This window comes from Engystomops pustulosus, unplaced genomic scaffold, assembly GCF_040894005.1.
Source record: "Engystomops pustulosus unplaced genomic scaffold, aEngPut4.maternal MAT_SCAFFOLD_364, whole genome shotgun sequence".
NCBI classification, from domain to species: Eukaryota; Metazoa; Chordata; class Amphibia; order Anura; family Leptodactylidae; genus Engystomops; species Engystomops pustulosus.
This window is the reverse complement of record NW_027285243.1, coordinates 9,359-33,598: the sequence shown is the minus strand read 5'-3', so window position 1 is coordinate 33,598 and position 24,240 is coordinate 9,359. Positions and strand designations below refer to the sequence as shown.

The window sequence follows — 24,240 nt, the reverse complement described above, 5'->3', positions numbered from 1 at the left end:
CCAGTATGGGCTGAATTCAGTAAAGAATGGGTCCAGTCTCTCAGGTACAAATTGAATTTATTGAATGTCACATTGTGACACTACACACAGCAGCTACGACAGTAATCTACAGCGCAGAACACACTTCTATCTACCCCCCAACTACCGAGAAATAATGGATGCACGCACGGGGTCTTACCTAATGAAACTATTCATTATATGCCGCCTTGATGGGCCATGTATCCAGTGATGACTATATGGCGCTATGTCTTGAGGGTCCGCGGTCAGGGTCAGTGACATTGTGGACTCTATACATAGAGGATCCTTCAGAACCAGAAGGTGGTATTCTGAAAGTAATTTCACGTGGACTACTTCTTAGTGTCTTTGGTACCTAAAAATGGCACTGAGCTCTATTGTGTATATGAAGCTGCTGTATAGAAAGTAATACTGATGGAGGTGACCCTACATGAGTGCTCCCCCATCCCAGGTCCATCACATTGAGATTAGTGTAGAAGGAAGGTCTCCTGATGCTGGGCACTAGGGTGGAGTGTAGGTGCAGGGTCAGGATGAGCACCAGGAATAGTGGTACATGTACCATGAAGGTACAGTGAGGATGGAGAAGCCACGTATCAGCCGAGGACAGGAACAATGACATTGACGGGATGAAGGAGACTGTTATGTGTTCCGGACGCCCAGAGACTGCTCCAGCTCTTGTCGTCTTTGCTGGATCTGAAACACAGTAGGTTTAGGCAGATCAGAGTCTTGAATCCTCCTTGTTCCAGGCATCCCCTACTAGAGATACAGCTATAGGCTAATAATGAGAAGGGTGTGTCCCCACGGAGCCTCCTGATCCCACAGGGAAGGGTCAGATTCCTACTAAAGAGTTATCAGAACTTTTACAACAAGTAGTAAATTAAAATATTCGGCTAGAAGCCGCCTCATCCACCCTGTAGGCCACAATGAAACCTAAATGTGGACCCAGAATATGCAGAATGTCCTATATTGGGTTGTTATGGGGGAGGAGGTTAACGTTCATGATGAAAATATGGAGCGGTGTATAAGCTTCCTATAGCTTTGTCAGCCATCTATATCGCCCTCGGATGACCACGGTGCCACATAGGCCACGAGAGAAAACCTATTCACTGCCAGCTGAAGAGCATCTCATGGTTGTCATAGCAGAAAGGACGACCGTATCTGCAGATCAGTATTATAAAGCCAGAGGTATCATAAAACTGGTATCTCCACCTACAGAAAACCCAGAGGATTGTTCTACCGATGGAGAGACAATGGAGGGATGGAGAAGAATATGGGGAGTGGGAAGGATGTGAAACAATGGGGCACATGTGCTTACATTCCTGCATTGTCCGACTATAATGCCCTGTGCCGCCATTCACTAAGATCCTGCGCCCGATATCCCCGCTCAGACCGACAGAGTTCACCATCTTTTTAGGCTTGGGACAAAATTTGTCAGTTAAATCCCGTGCTAAGTCTGAATCAGTCGGATTGTCCGTCGGCACGCCCCCTAATCTGCGCCAAAGAGGATCACGTGCGACACAATCCCAGCGCAGACACCCCCAAAAAGGTGCACACTCCAACTAAACTGAGCAGCGCCACCCTTAGTAAATGAGCCCCAATGTACTCGGACGGGGAGAGATTCGCTCCATGATACTGGACTTGTGCGCAGGTCCGAGCCCACACTCCATGGATATATCAGAGGAGACGCCTGTAAATCATCCCCAACATCTGCAGGCCGAGATGTCCTCCTTCCCAGCGCTCCCATTGACCACTCTGTGGGGTCAGGGCCTTGGCCTTCGCGGAGATTCTGTGAAGATGAGACCGAGAGAGATTTTACCTTACAGTAAAAGTAGCGGCTCACGGCCTCCTGGGACCAGGGCTCCTGGTAGAAGTCGGCTCTTCTCTCCTGTTCTGGGTTCCCAACCACATCTGTCATAATCTAGTAAAAGGGGAAGATCAGTCAATGAATCCATTTTCCGTAAAGGACCAGGACGCCCCCTCCGTGCAGACATGAACCTTACCTTGAGGTCTCTGCTCTGGGACAGGAGCCAGTCCTGGATATAACCCTTTGGATCTCGCGAGAAGCTCAACATAAAGTCTCGTTGTATCTTCAGCTGATTTATGGATTCAATCGTTTCATGGATCTAGAAGAAAATAACAGTGGATCCAACTTCTGGAGAACCTCGACCCTGCCTAGGAGATGACCCCCACCTGTGTCCCCCGGGGGCCTTTTTCTTAGGATTCAAGTAATAGTGAATCTAGGTCTAATATAGAGTGACTATCGTCCTGAAGGCAAGGCATTCACAATGTCCACCCTATATCAGGACTACAGTCACCATATCCGCCCTATATCAGGACTACAGTCACCATATCCGCCCAGTATCAGGACTACAGTCACCATATCCGCCCAGTATCAGGACTACAGTCACCATATCCACCCTATAACAGGACTACAGTCACCATATCCGCCCAGTATCAGGACTACAGTCACCATATCCACCCTGTATCAGGACTACAGTCACCATATCCACCCTGTATCAGGACTACAGTCACCATATCCGCCCAGTATCAGGACTACAGTCACCATATCCGCCCAGTATCAGGACTACAGTCACCATATCCGCCCTATATCAGGACTACAGTCACCATATCCACCCTGTATCAGGACAACAGTCACCATATCCACCCTATATCAGGACTACAGTCACCATATCCACCCTGTATCAGGACTACAGTCACCATATCCACCCTGTATCAGGACAACAGTCACCATATCCACCCTATATCAGGACAACAGTCACCATATCCACCCTATATCAGGACTACAGTCACCATATCCACCCTGTATCAGGACTACAGTCACCATATCCACCCTGTATCAGGACTACAGTCACCATATCCACCCTATATCAGGACTACAGTCACCATATCCACCCTGTATCAGGACTACAGTCACCATATCCACCCTATATCAGGACTACAGTCACCATATCCACCCTATATCAGGACTACAGTCACCATATCCACCCTATATCAGGACTACAGTCACCATATCCACCCTATATCAGGACTACAGTCACCATATCCGCCCAGTATCAGGACTACAGTCACCATATCCGCCCAGTATCAGGACTACTGTCACCATATCCACCCTGTATCAGGACTACAGTCACCATATCCACCCTATAACAGGACTACAGTCACCATATCCGCCCAGTATCAGGACTACAGTCACCATATCCACCCTGTATCAGGACTACAGTCACCATATCCGCCCTATATCAGGACTACAGTCACCATATCCACCCTGTATCAGGACTACAGTCACCATGCCCTCCCTGTATCAGGACTACAGTCACCATATCCACCCTGTATCAGGACTACAGTCACCATATCCGCCCTGTATCAGGACTACAGTCACCATATCCACCCTGTATCAGGACTACAGTCACCATATCCACCCTGTATCAGGACTACAGTCACCATATCCACCCTATATCAGGACTACAGTCACCATATCCACCCTATATCAGGACTACAGTCACCATATCCACCCTATATCAGGACTACAGTCACCATATCCGCCCAGTATCAGGACTACAGTCACCATATCCGCCCAGTATCAGTACTACAGTCACCATATCCGCCCTGTATCAGGACTACAGTCACCATATCCACCCTATAACAGGACTACAGTCACCATATCCGCCCAGTATCAGGACTACAGTCACCATATCCGCCCAGTATCAGGACTACAGTCACCATATCCGCCCTGTATCAGGACTACAGTCACCATATCCGCCCAGTATCAGGACTACAGTCACCATATCCACCCTGTATCAGGACTACAGTCACCATATCCACCCTGTATCAGGACTACAGTCACCATATCCGCCCAGTATCAGGACTACAGTCACCATATCCGCCCAGTATCAGGACTACAGTCACCATATCCGCCCAGTATCAGGACTACAGTCACCATATCCACCCTATAACAGGACTAAAGTCACCATATCCGCCCAGTATCAGGACTACAGTCACCATATCCGCCCTGTATCAGGACTACAGTCACCATATCCGCCCTGTATCAGGACTACAGTCACCATATCCACCCTATAACAGGACTACAGTCACCATATCCACCCTGTATCAGGACTACAGTCACCATATCCGCCCAGTATCAGGACTACAGTCACCATATCCGCCCTGTATCAGGACTACAGTCACCATATCCACCCTATATCAGGACTACAGTCACCATATCCACCCAGTATCAGGACTACAGTCACCATATCCACCCTGTATCAGGACTACAGTCACCATATCCACCCTATATCAGGACTACAGTCATCATATCCACCCTATATCAGGACTACAGTCACCATATCCACCCTATATCAGGACTACAGTCACCATATCCACCCTGTATCAGGACTACAGTCACCATATCCACCCTATATCAGGACTACAGTCACCATATCCACCCTGTATCAGGACTACAGTCACCATATCCACCCACTATCAGGACTACAGTCACCATATCCACCCTATATCAGGACTACAGTCACCATGTCCTCCCTGTATCAGGACTACAGTCACCATATCCACCCTGTATCAGGACTACAGTCACCATGTCCTCCCTGTATCAGGACTACAGTCACCATGTCCTCCCTGTATCAGGAATACAATCACCATGTCCTCCCTGTATCAGGACTACAGTCACCATATCCACCCTATATCAGGACTACAGTCACCATATCCACCCTATATCAGGACTACAGTCATCATATTCACCCTATATCAGGACTACAGTCACCATATCCACCCTATATCAGGACTACAGTCACCATATCCACCCTGTATCAGGACTACAGTCACCATATCCACCCTATATCAGGACTACAGTCACCATATCCACCCTATATCAGGACTACAGTCACCATGTCCACCCTGTATCAGGACTACAGTCACCATATCCACCCTATATCAGGACTACAGTCACCATATCCACCCTATATCAGGACTACAGTCACCATGTCCACCCTGTATCAGGACTACAGTCACCATATCCACCCTGTATCAGGACTACAGTCACCATATCCACCCTATATCAGGACTACAGTCACCATATCCACCCTGTATCAGGACTACAGTCACCATATCCACCCTATATCAGGACTACAGTCACCATATCCACCCTATATCAGGACTACAGTCACCATGTCCTCCCTGTATCAGGACTGCAGTCACCATATCCACCCTGTATCAGGACTACAGTCACCATGTCCTCCCTGTATCAGGACTACAGTCACCATATCCGCCCTATATCAGGACTACAGTCACCATATCCACCCTGTATCAGGACTACAGTCACCATATCCACCCTGTATCAGGACTACAGTCATCATATCCACCCTATATCAGGACTACAGTCACCATATCCACCCTGTATCAGGACTACAGTCACCATATCCACCCTGTATCAGGACTACAGTCATCATATCCACCCTGTATCAGGACTACAGTCACCATGTCCTCCCTGTATCAGGACTACAGTCACCATATCCACCCTGTATCAGGACTACAGTCACCATGTCCTCCCTGTATCAGGACTACAGTCACCATGTCCTCTCTGTATCAGGACTACAGTCACCATATCCACCCTATATCAGGACTACAATCACCATGTCCACCCTGTATTAGGACTACAGTCACCATATCGACCCTGTATTAGGACTACAGTTGCCATGTCCTCCCTGTATCAGGACTACAGTCACCATATCCACCCTATATCAGGACTACAGTCACCATGTCCTCCCTGTATTAGGACTACAGTCACCATGTCCTCCCTGTCCCACCCTATATCACGACCAGGAACCCCATGTTTTCTGTGCCCCCGTTCTCACCTTATTATCCAGAGCGGAGATCTCCTGCTGGTTGGCGGTAGACAGGAGGAAGCTGCTCATCTGCCCCTTAAGAGGATCTTCCACCTCCACGTCGATGTCGTAGCAGGCTGTCTTCTTCTGGTCAGTGGGATCCACACTATGGGGGCAGAAAGGTTAATGATGGGAAACCAGTTTTTCAGCACAAAAAATGCGCTATAAAACCTCAGCTCATACACAAGCCAATAAAAAAAATGCACTTCCATACTCGCCCCCTGGGGTCCCTGATGCTCGGCGCGGCTCCTCTTCTGTCGTCTTTTTGCTGTAGCCGGCAGAGAAGCGTCCAAGCGGCAGATCGCATGGACGTGTCTCTGCCAGCTAATACAGTGAGAGAAGAAAGAAGAGGAGCTGCGCCGACCGTCGGGGGGGTGAGTATGTAAGTTTTTTTTTTTTTTTAATGTGCTTGCAAACTATCAGGACTACAGTCACCATATCCACCCTGTATCAGGACTACAGTCACCATATCCACCCTATATCAGGACTACAGTCACCATATCCACCCTATATCAGGACTACAGTCACCATGTCCTCCCTGTATCAGGACTGCAGTCACCATATCCACCCTGTATCAGGACTACAGTCACCATGTCCTCCCTGTATCAGGACTACAGTCACCATATCCGCCCTATATCAGGACTACAGTCACCATATCCACCCTGTATCAGGACTACAGTCACCATATCCACCCTGTATCAGGACTACAGTCATCATATCCACCCTATATCAGGACTACAGTCACCATATCCACCCTGTATCAGGACTACAGTCACCATATCCACCCTGTATCAGGACTACAGTCATCATATCCACCCTGTATCAGGACTACAGTCACCATGTCCTCCCTGTATCAGGACTACAGTCACCATATCCACCCTGTATCAGGACTACAGTCACCATGTCCTCCCTGTATCAGGACTACAGTCACCATGTCCTCTCTGTATCAGGACTACAGTCACCATATCCACCCTGTATCAGGACTACAGTCACCATATCCACCCTGTATCAGGACTACAGTCACCATGTCTTCCATACTCGCCCCCTGGGGTCCCTGATGCTCGGCGCGGCTCCTCTTCTGTCGTCTTTTTGCTGTAGCCGGCAGAGAAGCGTCCAAGCGGCAGATCGCATGGACGTGTCTCTGCCAGCTAATACAGTGAGAGAAGAAAGAAGAGGAGCTGCGCCGACCGTCGGGGGGGTGAGTATGTAAGTTTTTTTTTTTTTTTAATGTGCTTGCAAACTGCGGGCTGGCTGTATACTAATTGGGGCTGGCTGGCTGTATACTACAAGGGGGCTGGCTGGCTGTATACTACATGGGGGGTGGCTGGCTGGCTGTATACTACATGGGGGGTGGCTGGCTGGCTGTATACTACATGGGAGGTGGCTGGCTGGCTGTATACTACAAGGGGGCTGGCTGTATACTACATGGAGGCTGGCTGTATACTACTGAGGGTTGGATGTATACTACTGGGGGCTGGCTGGCTGTATACTGCTGGGGGCTGGCTGGCTGTATACTGCTGGGGGGCTGGCTAGCTGTATACTGCTGGGGGGCTGGCTAGCTGTATACTGCTGGGGGGCTGGCTAGCTGTATAATACATAGGGGATGGCTGGCTGTATACTACTCGGGGCTGACTGGCTGTATACTACATGGGGGCTGGCTGTATACTACATGGGGAGTGGCTGGCTGCCTGTATACTACATGGGGGCTGTCTGTATACTACATGGGGGCTGTCTGGCTATATAGTACAGGGGGCTGGCTGGCTTTATACTACTGGGGGTAGGCTGTATACTACTGGGGGATGGCTGGCTGTATACTACTGGGCGTGGTTGGCTGTGTACTACATGGGGGCTGAATGTATACTACAAGGGGGCTGGCTGGCTATATATTAAATGGGGGCTGACCGTTTACTACATGGGGCATGGCTGGCCGTACATAACATGGGGGATGGCTGTATATTAGATGGGGACAGACTGGCTGTATACTACTGGGGGCTGGCTGGTTGTATACTACATGGGGGCTGGCTGTATAATACATGTGGGCTGGCTGTATACTACATGGGGGCTTGCTGTATACTACAACGGGGCTGGCTGGCTATATGCTAAAAAAAAGGGCTGGCTGTATACTACATGGGGTTGGCTAGCTGTATACTACATGGGGGCTGCCTGTATATTACATGGGGGTGGCTGGCTGTATATTACATGAGGGCTGGCTGTATACTACAAGGAGGCTGTCTGGCTGGATACTACTGGGGGCTGGCTGGCTTTATCCAAATGGGGAATGGCTGGCTGTATACTACATAGGGGCTGGCTGTATACTACATGGGGAGTGCCTGGCTGTATACTACATGGGGAGTGCCTAGCTGTATACTACATGGGGAGTGTCTGGCTGTATACTACATGGGGAGTGGTTGGCTGCCTGTATAATACAGCCAGCCCCCATGTAGACTACATGGGGGCTGGCTATATAGTACAGGGGGCTGGCTGGCTGTATACTACTGGGGGCTGGCTGTATACTACTGGGGGCTGGCTGTATACTACATGGGGGCTGGCTGTATACTACAAGGGGGCTGGCTGTATACTACAAGGGGGCTGGCTGGCTGTACACTACAAGGGGGCTGGCTGGCTGTATACTACAAGGGGGCTAGCTGGCTGTATACTACAAGGGGGCTGGCTGGCTATATACTACATGGGGGCTGGCTGGCTGTAAACTACATGGGGGCTGGCTGTATACTACATGGGGAGTGGCTGGCTGTATATTACATGGGGGCTGGCTGTATATTACAAGGGGGCTGACTGGCTGTATACTACTGGGGGCTGGCTGGTAGTATACTACATGGGGGCTGGCTGGCAGTATACTACATAGGGGCTGGCTGTACACTACATGGGGGATGGCTGTATACTACATGGGGGCTGGCTGTATACTACAAGGGGGCTGGCTGTATACTACATGGGGGCTGGCTATATACTACAAGGGGGCTGGCTATATACTACAAGGGGGCTGGCGGGCTGTATACTACAAGGGGGCTGGCTGGCTGTATACTACAAGGGGGCTGGCTGGCTGTATACTACAAGGGGGCTGGCTGGCTATATACCATATATATATATATATATATATATACCCGGCTGTATACTACATGGGGGGGGTGGCTGGATGTATACTACATGGGGGTTGGCTGGCTGTATACTACATGGGGGCTGGTAGGCTATATAGTACAGGGGTCTGACTGGCTGTATACTACTGGAGGCTGGCTGGCGTTATACTACATGGGGGCTGGCTGACTGTATACTACATGGGGGCTGGCTGGCTGTATTCTACATGGGGGCTGGCTGTATACTACATGGGGGTTGGCTGGCTGTATACTACATGGGGGCTGTATACTACTGGGGGCTGGCTGGCTAAATACTACAGAGGGCTGATTGGCTAACTACTACATGGGGCTGGCAGGCTATATAATACAGGGGACAGGCTGTATACTACATGGGGGTGGCTGGCTCTATCCTACTGGGGGTTGGCTCTATCCTACTGGGGGCTGATTGTCTGTATACTTCATGGGGACTGGCAGGCTATATAATACAGGGGACTGGCTGTATACTGCATGGGTGCTGGTGGATGTATACTACATGGGGGTGGCTGGCTCTATCCTACTGGGGGTTGACTCTATCCTACTGGGGGCTGATTGGCTGTATACTACATGGGAACTGGCAGGCTATATAATACAGGGGGCTGGCTGTATACTACATGGGTGTTGGTGGCTGTATACTACATGGGGGCTGGCTGGCTGTATACTACAAGGGGGCTGGCTGGCTGTATACTACAAGGGGGCTGGCTGGCTATATACTACAAGGGGGCTGGCTGGCTATATACTACATGGGGGGGCTGGCTATATACTACATGGGGGGTGGCTGGCTATATACTACATGGGGGTGGTTGGCTATATAACACAGGAGGCTGGCTGTATACTAAAAGGGGGCTGACTGGCTGTATACTACATAGGGGCTGGCTGGCTGTAAACTACTTGGGGGCTGGCTGTATACTACATGGGGAGTGGCTGGCTGTATATTACATGGGGGTGGCTGTATATTACAAGGGGGCTGGCTGTATACTACATGGGGGCTTGCTGGCTGTATACTGCATGGGGGCTTGCTGGCTGTATACTACAAAGGGGCTGGCTGGCTGTATAATACAACATGGCTGGCTGTATGCTACAACATGGCTGGCTGTATACTGCATGGGTGGTGGCTGGCTATATACTACATATGGGCTGTCTGGCTGTATACTACATTGGGGCTGTCTGGCTGTATACTACATAGGGGCTGGCTGGCTGTAAACTACTTGGGGGCTGGCTGTATACTACATGGGGAGTGGCTGGCTGTATATTACATGGGGGTGGCTGTATATTACAAGGGGGCTGGCTGTATACTACATGGGGGCTTGCTGGCTGTATACTACATGGGGGCTTGCTGGCTGTATACTACAAAGGGGCTGGCTGGCTGTATAATACAACATGGCTGGCTGTATGCTACAACATGGCTGGCTGTATACTGCATGGGGGGTGGCTGGCTGTATACTACATGGGGGCTGTCTGGCTGTATACTACATGGGGGCTGTCTGGCTGTATACTACATGGGAGTTGGCTGGCTGTATACTACATGGGGGCTGTATACTACATGGGGGCTGGCTGGCTGTATACTACATGGGGGCTGGCTGGCTGTAAACTACTTGGGGGCTGGCTGTATACTACTTGGAGAGTGGCTGGCTGTATATTACATGGGGGTGGCTGTATATTACAAGGGGGCTGGCTGGCTGTATACTACTGGGGGCTGGCTGGTTGTATACTACATGGGGGCTGGCTGGCAGTATACTACAAGGGGGCTGGCTGGCTGTATACTACAAGGGGGCTGGCTGGCTGTATACTACAAGGGGGCTGGCTGGCTATATACCACATAGGGGCTGGCTGTATACTACATGGGGGGGTGGCTGGATGTATACTACATGGGGGTTTGCTGGCTGTATACTACATGGGGGCTGGCAGGCTATATAGTACAGGGGGCTGACTGGCTGTATACTACTGGAGGCTGGCTGTATACTACATGGGGGCTGGCTGTATACTACATGGGGGATGGCTGTATACTACATGGGGGCTGGCTGTATACTACAAGGGGGCTGGCTGTATACTACAAGGGGGCTGGCTTGGTTTATAAAACAAGGCTGTGGCTGGCTGTATACTACATGGGGACTGGCTGGCTGTATACTACATGGGGACTGGCTGGCTGTATACTACTGGGCGCTGGCTGGCTACATACTGCTGTGGTCTGGCTGGCTGTATACTGCTGGGGTCTGGCTGGATGTATACTACATGGGGGCTGCCTGGCTGTATACTAGTGGAGGCTGGCTGGATGGGGGCTGGCTGGCTATAAACTACAAGGGGGCTGGCTGGCTGTATACTACATGGGGGCTTGCTGGCTGTATACTACATGGGGGCTTGCTGGCTGTATACTACATGGGGGCTTGCTGGCTGTATACTACAAAGGGGCTGGCTGTATGCTACAAGGGGGCTGGCTGTATACTACATGGGGAATGGCTGGCTGTATACTACATGGGGACTGGCTGGCTGTATACTACATGGGGACTGGCTGGCTGTATACTACATGGGGACTGGCTGGCTGTATACTACATGGGGACTGGCTGGCTGTATACTGCTGGGGTCTGGCTGGCTGTATACTGCTGGGGTCTGGCTGGCTGTATACTGCTGGGGTCTGGATGGATGTATATTACATGGGGGCTGCCTGGCTGTATACTACTGGAGGCTGGTTGTATACTGCTGGGGTCTGGCTGGATGGGGGCTGGCTGGCTGTAAACTACAAGGGGGCTGGCTGGCTGTATACTACATGGGGGCTGGCAGGCTATATAGTACAGGGGGCTGACTGGCTGCATACTACTGGAGGCTGGCTGGCGTTATACTACATGGGGGCTGGCTGACTGTATACTACATGGGGGCTGGCTGTATTCTACATGGGGGCTGGCTGACTGTATACTACATGGGGGCTGGCTGGCTGTATTCTACATGGGGGCTGGCTGGCTGTATACTACATGGGGTTGGCTGGCTGTATACTACATGGAGGCTGTATACTACTGGCGCTGGCTGGCTAAATACTACAGAGGGCTGATTGGCTAAATACTACATGGGGGCTGGCAGGCTATATAATACAGGGGACTGGCTGTATACTGCATGGGTGCTGGTGGATGTATACTACACGGGGGTGGCTGGCTCTATCCTACTGGGGGTTGACTCTATCCTACTGGGGGCTGATTGGCTGTATACTACATGGGGACTGGCAGGCTATATAATACAGGGGGCTGGCTGTATACTACATGGGTGTTGGTGGCTGTATACTACATGGGGGCTGGCTGTATACTACATGGGAACTGGCTGTATACTACAAGGGGGCTGGCTGTATACTACAAGGGAGCTGGCTGTATACTACAAGGGAGCTGGCTTGGTTTATAAAACAAGGCTGTGGCTGGCTGTATACTACATGGGGACTGGCTGGCTGTATACTACATGGGGACTGGCTGGCTGTATACTGCTGTGGTCTGGCTGGCTGTATACTGCTGGGGTCTGGCTGGCTGTATACTGCTGGGGTCTGGCTGGATGTATATTACATGGGGGCTGGCTGTATACTACAAGGGGGCTGGCTGTATACTACAAGGGAGCTGGCTGTATACTACAAGGGGCTGGCTTGGTTTATAAAACAAGGCTGTCGCTGGCTGTATACTACATGGGGACTGGCTGGCTGTATACTACATGGGGACTGGCTGGCTGTATACTACTGGGGGCTGGCTGGCTGTATACTATTGGGGGCTGGCTGGCTATATACTACTGGGCGCTGGCTGGCTGCATACTGCTGTGGTCTGGCTGTATACTGCTGGGGTCTGGCTGGATGTATACTACATGGGGGCTGGCTGGCTGTATACTACTGGAGGCTGGCTGGATGGGGGCTGGCTGGCTATAAACTACAAGGGGGCTGGCTGGCTGTATACTACATGGGGGCTTGCTGGCTGTATACTACAAAGGGGCTGGCTGGCTGTATAATACAACATGGCTGGCTGTATACTACATGGGGACTGGCTGGATGTATACTACATGGGGACTGGCTGGCTGTATACTACATGGGGACTGGCTGGCTGTATACTGCTGTGGTCTGGCTGGCTGTATACTGCTGGGGTCTGGCTGGCTGTATACTGCTGGGGTCTGGCTGGATGTATATTACATGTGGGCTGCCTGGCTGTATACTACTGGAGGCTGGCTGTATACTGCTGGGGTCCGGCTGGATGGGGGCTGGCTGGCTGTAAACTACAAGGGGGCTGGCTGGCTGGGGGCTGGCTGGCTGTATATTACATGGGGGCTGGTTTGCTATATACTACAAAAGGGCTGGCTGACTGTATACTACAAGGGGGCTTGCTGGCTGTATACTACATGGGGGCTGGCTGGCTGTATAATACAACATGGCTGGCTGTATGCTACATGGGGGCTTGCTGGCTGTATACTACATGGGGGCTTGCTGGCTGTATACTACATGGGGGCTTGCTGGCTGTATACTACAAAGGGGCTGGCTGGCTGTATAATACAACATGGCTGGCTGTATGCTACAACATGGCTGGCTGTATACTGCATGGGGGCTGTCTGGCGGTATACTACATGGGGGCTGTCTGGCTGTATACTACATGGGGGCTGTCTGGCTGTATACTACATGGGGGCTGTCTGGCTGTATACTACATGGGGGCTGTCTGGCTGTATACTACATGGGGGCTGTCTGGCTGTATACTACATGGGGGCTGTCTGGCTGTATACTACATGGGGGCTGGCTGGCTATAAACTACAAGGGGGCTGGCTGGCTATAAACTACAAGGGGGCTTGCTGGCTGTATAATACAACATGGCTGGCTGTATGCTACATGGGGACTGGCTGGCTGTATACTACATGGGGACTGGCTGGCTGTATACTACATGGGGACTGGCTGGCTGTATACTACATGGGGACTGGCTGGCTGTATACTACATGGGGACTGGCTGGCTGTATACTACATGGGGACTGGCTGGCTTTATACTACATGGGGACTGGCTGGCTGTATACTACATGGGGACTGGCTGGATGTATACTGCTGGGATCTGGCTGGCTGTATACTGCTGGGGTCTGGCTGGATGTATACTACATGGGGGCTGCCTGGCTGTATACTACTGGAGGCTGGCTGTATACTGCTGGGGTCTGGCTGGATGGGGGCTGGCTGGCTGTAAACTACAAGGGGGCTGGCTGGCTGGGGGCTGGCTGGCTGTAAACTACAAGGGGGCTGGCTGTATATTACATGGGGGCTGGTTTGCTATATACTACAAGAGGGCTGGCTGGCTGTATACTACAAGGGGGCTTGCTGGCTGTATACTACATGGGGGCTTGCTGTCTGTATACTACAAAGGGGCTGGCTGGCTGTATAATACAACATGGCTGGCTGTATGCTACAAGGGGGCTGGCTGTATACTACATGGGGGCTTGCTGGCTGTATACTACAAAGGGGCTGGCTGGCTGTATAATACAACATGGCTGGCTGTATGCTACAAGGGGGCTGGCTGTATACTACATGAGGGCTTGCTGGCTTTATACTACATGGGGCTGGCTGTATATTACATATTACATTACATATTCACACACATATATATATGTGTGTGTGTATGTGTGTTGTGAGAAGGTACAAGGGGGCCATTATTGTCAGTTATGTGTCCCCGTGGGGCCCGACCTCAGTGATGTGAGTCGGTTAATGTTTAGTCAGGAGCCTTAAGTTTCTGACATTCATCAATGCAGCTGATCCGATGGCTTTCATTGGACCAGTCATAGAGCCGGGTGGGCGACTACTCTCACATATACATGCCAGGTTTTAGCTGACAGATAAAGCCTGGAAGCTCCGGTGAGCCGAGGGCACTGTATTCAGGACTGTTACTATCTGTGAGTAGATGGGGGCACTGGCTACATACAGGGTGCAGGGGCTGGTACCATTCCGGACTGTTACTATCTGTGAGTAGATGGGGGCACTGGCTACATACAGGGGGCAGGGGCCGGTGCCATTTAGGACTGTTACTATCTGTGAGTAGGTAGGGGCACTGGCTACATACAGGGTAAAGGGGCCGGTACCATTCAGGACTGTTACTATCTGTGAGTAGGTGGAGGCACTGGCTACATACAGGGTGCAGGGGCCGGTACCATTCAGGACTGTTACTATCTGTGAGTAGGTGGAGGCACTGGCTACATACAGGGTGCAGGGGCCGGTACCATTCAGGACTGTTACTATCTGTGAGTAGGTGGGGGCACTGGCTACATACAGGGTGCAGGGGCCGGTACCATTCAGGACTGTTACTATCTGTGAGTAGATGGGGGCACTGGCTACATACAGGATGCAGGGGCCGGTACCATTCAGGACTGTTACTATCTGTCATTAGATGGGGGCACTGGCTACATACAGGATGCAGGGGCCGGTACCATTCAGGACTGTTACTATCTGTGAGTAGGTGGGGGCACTGGCTACATACAGGGTGCAGGGGCCGGTACCATTCAGGACTGTTACTATCTGTGAGTAGATGGGGGCACTGGCTACATACAGGATGCAGGGGCCGGTACCATTCAGGACTGTTACTATCTGTGAGTAGATGGGGCACTGGCTACATACAGGGTACAGGGGCCGGTGCCATTCAGGACTGTTACTATCTGTGAGTAGGTGGGGGCACTGGCTACATACAGGATACAGGGGCCGGTGCCATTCAGGACTGTTACTATCTGTAAGTAGATGGGGGCGCTGGCTACATACAGGGTACTGGGGCCGGTGCCATTCAGGACTGTTACTATCTGTGAGTAGATGGAGACACTGGCTACATACAAGGTGCAGGGGCCGGTGCCATTCAGGACTGTTACTATCTGTGAGTAGATGGAGGCACTGGCTACATGCAGGGTACAGGGGCCGGTGCCATTCAGGACTGTTACTATCTGTGAGTAGATGGGGGCACTGGCTACATACAGGGTATAGGGGCCGGTACCATTCAGGACTGTTACTATCTGTGAGTAGATGGAGGCACTGGCTACATACAGGGTATAGGGGCCGGTACCATTCAGGACTGTTACTATCTGTGAGTAGATGGGGGCACTGGCTACATACAGGGTACAGGGGCCGGTACCATTCAGGACTGTTACTATCTGTGAGTAGGTGGGGGCACTAGCTACATACAGGGTACAGGGGCCGGTGCCATTCAGGACTGTTACTATCTGTGAGTAGATGGAGGCACTGGCTACATACAGGGTAAAGGGGCCAGTACCATTCAGGACTGTTACTATCTGTGAGTAGATGGAGACACTGGCTACATACAAGGTGCCGTGGGTCGGTGCCATTCAGGACTGTTACTATCTGTGAGTATGTGGAGGCACTGGCTACATACAGGGTACAGGGGCCGGTACCATTCAGGACTGTTACTATCTGTGAGTAGATGGAGACACTGGCTACATACAAGGTGCCGGGGGTCGGTGCCATTCAGGACTGTTACTATCTGTGAGTATGTGGAGGCACTGGCTACATACAGGGTGCAGGGGCCGGTACCATTCAGGACTGTTACTATCTGTAAGTAGATGGGGGCACTGGCTACATACAGGGTGCAGGGGCCGGTGCCATTCAGGACTGTTACTATCTGTGAGTAGATGGGGGCACTGGCTACATACAGGGTAAAGGGGCCGGTGCCATTCAGGACTGTTACTATCTGTGAGTATGTGGGGGCACTGGCTACATACAGGGTGCAGGGGCCGGTACCATTCAGGACTGTTACTATCTGTGAGTAGATGGAGGCACTGGCTACATAAAAGGGTACAGGGGCCGGTGCCATTCAGGACTGTTACTATCTGTGAGTAGATGGAGGCACTGGCTACATACAGGGTAAAGGGGCCGGTACCATTCAGGACTGTTACTATCTGTGAATAGATGGAGGCACTGGCTACATACAGGGTGCAGGGGCCGGTGCCATTCAGGACTGTTACTATCTGTGAGTAGATGGAGGCACTGGCTACATACAGGGTGCAGGGGCCGGTGCCATTCAGGACTGTTACTATCTGTGAGTATGTGGAGGCACTGGCTACATACAGGGTACAGGGGCCGGTACCATTCAGGACTGTTACTATCTGTGAGTAGGTGGGGGCACTGGCTACATACAGGGTGCAGGGGCCAGTGCCATTCAGGACTGTTACTATCTGTGAGTAGATGGAGACACTGGCTACATACAAGGTGCAGGGGCCGGTGCCATTCAGGACTGTTACTATCTGTGAGTATGTGGAGGCACTGGCTACATACAGGGTAAAGGGGCCGGTACCATTCAGGACTGTTACTATCTGAGTAGATGTGGGCACTGGCTACATACAAGGTGCAGGGGCCGGTACCATTCAGGACTGTTACTATCTGTGAGTAGATGGGGCACTGGCTACATACAGGGTTCAGGGGCCGGTGCCATTCAGGACTGTTACTATCTGTGAATATGTTGAGGCACTGGCTACATACAGGGAAAAGGGGCCGGTATCATTCAGGACTGTTACTATCTGTGAGTAGGTGGGGGCACTGGCTACATACAAGGTGCAGGGGCCGGTGCCATTCAGGACTGTTACTATCTGTGAGTATGTGGGGGCACTGGCTACATACAGGGTGCAGGGGCCGGTACCATTCAAGACTTACTATCTGTGAGTAGATGGGGGCGCTGGCTACATACAGGGTGCAGGGGCCGGTGCCATTCAGGACTGTTACTATCTGTGAGTAGGTGGGGGCACTAGCTACATACAGGGTACAAGGGCCGGTACCATTCAGGACTGTTACTATCTGTGAGTAGGTGGGGGCACTGGCTACATACAGGGTACAGGGGCCGGTACCATTCAGGACTGTTACTATCTGTGAGTAGGTGGGGGCACTGGCTACATACAGGGTACAGGGGCCGGTGCCATTTAGGACTGTTACTATCTGTGAGTAGGTGGGGGCACTGGCTACATACAGGGTACAGGGGCCGGTGCCATTCAGGACTGTTACTATCTGTCATTAGATGGGGGCGCTGGCTACATACAGGGTACAGGGGCCGGTACCATTCAGGACTGTTACTATCTGTCATTAGATGGGGGCGCTGGCTACATACAGGGTACAGGGGCCGGTACCATTCAGGACTGTTACTATCTGTGAGTAGGTGGGGGCACTGGCTACATACAAGGTGCAGGGGCCGGTGCCATTCAGGACTGTTACTATCTGTGAGTAGGTGGGGGCACTGGCTACAGACAGGGTACAGGGGCCGGTGCCATTCAGGACTGTTACTATCTGTGAGTAGATGGAGGCACTGGCTACATAAAGTGTACAGGGGCCGGTGCCATTCAGGACTGTTACTATCTGTCATTAGATGGGGGCGCTGGCTACATACAGGGTGCAGGGGCCGGTGCCATTCAGGACTGTTACTATCTGTGAGTAAATGGGGGCACTGGCTACATACAGGGTGCAGGGGCCAGTGCCATTCCGGACAGTTACTATCTGTGAGTAGGTGGGGGCACTGGCTACATAAAGTGTACAGGGGCCGGTGCCATTCAGGACTGTTACTATCTGTCATTAGATGGGGGCGCTGGCTACATACAGGGTACAGGGGCCGGTACCATTCAGGACTGTTACTATCTGTGAGTAGATGGGGGCGCTGGCTACATACAGGGTACAGGGGCCGGTGCCATTCAGGACTGTTACTATCTGTGAGTAGATGGGGGCGCTGGCTACATACAGGGTACAGGGGCCGGTACCATTCAGGACTGTTACTATCTGTGAGTAGGTGGGGGCACTGGCTACATACAAGGTGCAGGGGCCGGTGCCATTCAGGACTGTTACTATCTGTGAGTAGGTGGGGGCACTGGCTACAGACAGGGTACAGGGGCCGGTGCCATTCAGGACTGTTACTATCTGTGAGTAGATGGAGGCACTGGCTACATAAAGTGTACAGGGGCCGGTGCCATTCAGGACTGTTACTATCTGTCATTAGATGGGGGCGCTGGCTACATACAGGGTGCAGGGGCCGGTGCCATTCAGGACTGTTACTATCTGTGAGTAAATGGGGGCACTGGCTACATACAGGGTGCAGGGGCCAGTGCCATTCCGGACAGTTACTATCTGTGAGTAGGTGGGGGCACTGGCTACATAAAGTGTACAGGGGCCGGTGCCATTCAGGACTGTTACTATCTGTCATTAGATGGGGGCGCTGGCTACATACAGGGTACAGGGGCCGGTGCCATTCAGGACTGTTACTATCTGTCATTAGATGGGGGCGCTGGCTACATACAGGGTACAGGGGCCGGTACCATTCAGGACTGTTACTATCTGTGAGTAGATGGGGGCGCTGGCTACATACAGGGTACAGGGGCCGGTGCCATTCAGGACTGTTACTATCTGTGAGTAGATGGGGGCGCTGGCTACATACAGGGTGCAGGGGCCGGTACCATTCAGGACTGTTACTATCTGTGAGTAGGTGGGGGCACTAGCTACATACAGGGTACAGGGGCCGGTGCCATTCAGGACTGTTACTATCTGTGAGTAGATGGGGGCGCTGGCTACATACAGGGTGCAGGGGCCGGTGCCATTCAGGACTGTTACTATCTGTGAGTAGGTGGGGGCACTGGCTACATACAGGGTACAGGGGCCGGTACCATTCAGGACTGTTACTATCTGTGAGTAGGTAGGGGGCGCTGGCTACATACAGGGTACAGGGGCCGGTGCCCGACGTCTCCTCCATCCCCCTTGTACCTGATGATGTGGTTGATGACGATGGGGTCCGGTGGGAGCAGAAGGTTCGTCAGTCTCTGAGGGATCTCTGAAAACTTTAACCGTGGACAATCAAATATCTGAGAAAAATGAGATAAAAAGCAAAAGATCAGAGGTTGGAGCCCAGAGTGGACAGAGGGCGGAGCCCAGAGTGGACAGAGGACCGCCTCCCCCCCCCCCCCGCCATAGGGGGCACCTGCTGGAAGTACTTGTCTCCGCTGATGTACTCCTTGTCGTGGCAGTCCTGGAGCTTGTTGGTCTTGATGTACTGCCAGAGCGCTTGGATGATGACGGCCCTCGTCTGAGTGTGAATCCCAAGGAGACGAGCAAGACGGGGGTCCAGCTTAAACTGTGGGGGCTGTGGAGACCGGGAATATCATTAAAGAGGAACCCTGATGGCAAAGTGCAGCGCGATACAGGAAAACTTAGGAAATGGAAATAAGTGACTTTTTTGTGACCTATTTCATACAATTGTAACCAGTAGTATCTTGGTGTATAGTACATGGAGTAGACCAGTAGTAGCTCGGTGTATAGTACATGGGGTAGACCAGTAGTAGCTCGGTGTATAGTACATGGGGTAGACCAGTAGTAGCTTGGTGTATAGTACATGGGGTAGACCAGTAGTAGCTTGGTGTATAGTACGTGGAGTAGACCAGTAGTAGCTCGGTGTATAGTACATGGGGTAGACCAGTAGTAGCTCGGTGTATAGTACATGGGGTAGACCAGTAGTAGCTCGGTGTATAGTACATGGGGTAGACCAGTAGTAGCTCGGTGTATAGTACATGGAGTAGACCAGTAGTAGCTCGGTGTATAGTACATGGAGTAGACCAGTAGTAGCTCGGTGTATAGTACATGGGGTAGACCAGTAGTAGCTCGGTGTATAGTACGTGGAGTAGACCAGTAGTAGCTCGGTGCATAGTACATGGGGTAGACCAGTAGTAGCTCGGTGTATAGTACATGGGGTAGACCAGTAGTAGCTCGGTGTATAGTACATGGGGTAGACCAGTAGTAGCTCGGTGTATAGTACATGGAGTAGACCAGTAGTAGCTCGGTGTATAGTACATGGAGTAGACCAGTAGTAGCTCGGTGTATAGTACATGGGGTAGACCAGTAGTAGCTCGGTGTATAGTACATGGGGTAGACCAGTAGTAGCTCGGTGTATAGTACGTGGAGTAGACCAGTAGTAGCTCGGTGTATAGTACGTGGAGTAGACCAGTAGTAGCTCGGTGTATAGTACATGGGGTAGACCAGTAGTAGCTCGGTGTATAGTACATGGAGTAGACCAGTAGTAGCTCGGTGTATAGTACATGGAGTAGACCAGTAGTAGCTCGGTGTATAGTACATGGAGTAGACCAGTAGTAGCTCGGTGTATAGTACGTGGAGTAGACCAGTAGTAGCTCGGTGTATAGTACATGGGGTAGACCAGTAGTAGCTCGGTGTATAGTACATGGGGTAGACCAGTAGTAGCTCGGTGTATAGTACATGGGGTAGACCAGTAGTAGCTCGGTGTATAGTACATGGAGTAGACCAGTAGTAGCTCGGTGTATAGTACATGGGGTAGACCAGTAGTAGCTCGGTGTATAGTACATGGGGTAGACCAGTAGTAGCTCGGTGTATAGTACATGGAGTAGACCAGTAGTAGCTCGGTGTATAGTACATGGGGTAGACCAGTAGTAGCTCGGTGTATAGTACATGGGGTAGACCAGTAGTAGCTCGGTGTATAGTACATGGAGTAGACCAGTAGTAGCTCGGTGTATAGTACATGGGGTAGACCAGTAGTAGCTCGGTGTATAGTACATGGGGTAGACCAGTAGTAGCTCGGTGTATAGTACGTGGGGTAGACCAGTAGTAGCTCGGTGTATAGTACGTGGAGTAGACCAGTAGTAGCTCGGTGTATAGTACGTGGAGTAGACCAGTAGTAGCTCGGTGTATAGTACGTGGAGTAGACCAGTAGTAGCTCGGTGTATAGTACGTGGAGTAGACCAGTAGTAGCTCAGTGTATAGTACGTGGAGTAGACTAGTAGTAGCTCGGTGTATAGTACATGGGGTAGACCAGTAGTAGCTCGGTGTATAGTACATGGGGTAGACCAGTAGTAGCTCGGTGTATAGTACGTGGAGTAGACCAGTAGTAGCTCGGTGTATAGTACGTGGAGTAGACCAGTAGTAGCTCGGTGTATAGTACGTGGAGTAGACCAGTAGTAGCTCGGTGTATAGTACATGGAGTAGACCAGTAGTAGCTCGGTGTATAGTACGTGGAGTAGACCAGTAGTAGCTCAGTGTATAGTACGTGGAGTAGACCAGTAGTAGCTCGGTGTATAGTACATGGGGTAGACCAGTAGTAGCTCGGTGTATAGTACATGGAGTAGACCAGTAGTAGCTCGGTGTATAGTACGTGGAGTAGACCAGTAGTAGCTCGGTGTATAGTACGTGGAGTAGACCAGTAGTAGCTCGGTGTATAGTACATGGGGTAGACCAGTAGTAGCTCGGTGTATAGTACGTGGAGTAGACCAGTAGTAGCTCGGTGTATAGTACGTGGAGTAGACCAGTAGTAGCTCGGTGTATAGTACGTGGAGTAGACCAGTAGTAGCTCGGTGTATAGTACATGGGGTAGACCAGTAGTAGCTCGGTGTATAGTACGTGGAGTAGACCAGTAGTAGCTCGGTGTATAGTACATGGGGTAGACCAGTAGTAGCTCGGTGTATAGTACATGGGGTAGACCAGTAGTAGCTTGGTGTATAGTACGTGGAGTAGACCAGTAGTAGCTTGGTGTATAGTACATGGGGTAGACCAGTAGTAGCTCGGTGTATAGTACGTGGAGTAGACCAGTAGTAGCTCGGTGTATAGTACGTGGAGTAGACCAGTAGTAGCTCGGTGTATAGTACATGGGGTAGACCAGTAGTAGCTTGGTGTATAGTACATGGGGTAGACCAGTAGTAGCTCGGTGTATAGTACATGGGGTAGACCAGTAGTAGCTTGGTGTATAGTACATGGGGTAGACCAGTAGTAGCTCGGTGTATAGTACGTGGAGTAGACCAGTAGTAGCTCGGTGTATAGTACATGGGGTAGACCAGTAGTAGCTTGGTGTATAGTACATGGGGTAGACCAGTAGTAGCTCGGTGTATAGTACATGGGGTAGACTAGTAGTAGCTCGGTGTATAGTACATGGGGTAGACCAGTAGTAGCTCGGTGTATAGTACATGGAGTAGACTAGTAGTAGCTCGGTGTATAGTACGTGGAGTAGACCAGTAGTAGCTCGGTGTATAGTACATGGAGTAGACCAGTAGTAGCTCGGTGTATAGTACATGGGGTAGACCAGTAGTAGCTCGGTGTATAGTACATGGAGTAGACCAGTAGTAGCTCGGTGTATAGTACGTGGAGTAGACCAGTAGTAGCTCGGTGTATAGTACATGGAGTAGACCAGTAGTAGCTTGGTGTATAGTACATGGGGTAGACCAGTAGTAGCTCGGTGTATAGTACGTGGAGTAGACCAGTAGTAGCTCGGTGTATAGTACATGGCTCTGGGTGCGGTTACCTGGTAGTCCAGCATCAGTAGTAGGGTGCAGCGCACGCTCACATCTCCTGGCCGCTTCACCTGGAAGCCGTCGGTCTCTTGGGTGCTCGGAGTCCTGTGCCACTGAGAGGAGGAGATTATAAGCTCAGAGCCCACAGATAATCCACCGCTCCGTGTATGGAGGGTGTCAGGAGCTCCGGCCGTGGTCACACGTGGTGCCTGGGGGAGGGGACCTGGCCACGTCGTGTAAGCGTCTCCAAGGATATGCGTGCGATGGTTACACAGCCTCAACTATACACCGGGTGCGCCCCGAAATATATACCCAGGGGGGGTCATGCCCGTCCTCCAGTACTGCCCCTGCCCCGTGCCCATGAGACGCACCTCCACCAGGTGATTGTCCGGCCCATACAGATCCTTATCCAACTCAATCACCAGACTCTTGAAAAATGAGGAGAACTTCCGCTTCATCTTACTGGGCTGCGAGAGAGAAACGATATACATCACGTGTAATCCCCAGACCACGCCCTGTAATCTCCATACATCTCTCCTAATCTCCTGATATATATCACATGTAATCTCCAGTCCTCACCCTGTCCTCTCCATACATCTCTCCTAATCTCCTGATATATATCACATGTAATCTCCAGTCCTCACCCTGTCCTCTCCATACATCTCTCCTAATCTCCTGATATATATCACATGTAATCTCCAGTCCTCACCCTGTCCTCTCCATACATCTCTCCTAATCTCCTGATATATATCACATGTAATCTCCAGTCCTCCCCCTGTCCTCTCCATACATCTCTCCTAATCTCCTGATATATATCACATGTAATCTCCAGTCCTCACCCTGTCCTCTCCATACATCTCTCCTAATCTCCTGATATATATCACATGTAATCTCCAGTCCTCCCCCTGTCCTCTCCATACATCTCTCCTAATCTCCTGATA

The 24,240-nt window shown here is 51.3% G+C and overlaps 1 protein-coding gene across 1 annotated transcript; it reads right to left on the bottom strand.

Annotated features, from left to right (window-relative positions):
* Positions 1-40: 40 nt before the first annotated feature.
* On the bottom strand, positions 41-23,805 carry SMARCD3 (SWI/SNF related BAF chromatin remodeling complex subunit D3). The gene is made up of 8 exons (XM_072132311.1): positions 23,671-23,805; positions 23,311-23,412; positions 19,975-20,136; positions 19,761-19,858; positions 5,901-6,036; positions 2,016-2,138; positions 1,832-1,933; positions 41-708 (listed from the first exon to the last, which is right to left on the bottom strand). The coding sequence occupies exons 1-8, from the start codon at positions 23,788-23,790 to the stop codon at positions 655-657; spliced, it is 897 nt and encodes a 298-aa protein (XP_071988412.1). The 5' UTR covers positions 23,791-23,805; the 3' UTR covers positions 41-654.
* Between the last annotated feature and the right edge of the window lie 435 nt (positions 23,806-24,240).

Excerpts from the sequence above, each read along its gene's own strand:
- SMARCD3 (XM_072132311.1), bottom strand. The coding sequence starts at position 23,790 with ATGTATATCGTTTCTCTCTCGCAGCCCAGTAAGATGAAGCGGAAGTTC. Across the intron at positions 20,137-23,310 it reads TACTGATGCTGGACTACCAG|CCCCCACAGTTTAAGCTGGA; the intron begins GTAACCGCACCC and ends CGGTCTCCACAG. Across the intron at positions 2,139-5,900 it reads TCTCCGCTCTGGATAATAAG|ATCCATGAAACGATTGAATC; the intron begins GTGAGAACGGGG and ends ATTTTCTTCTAG.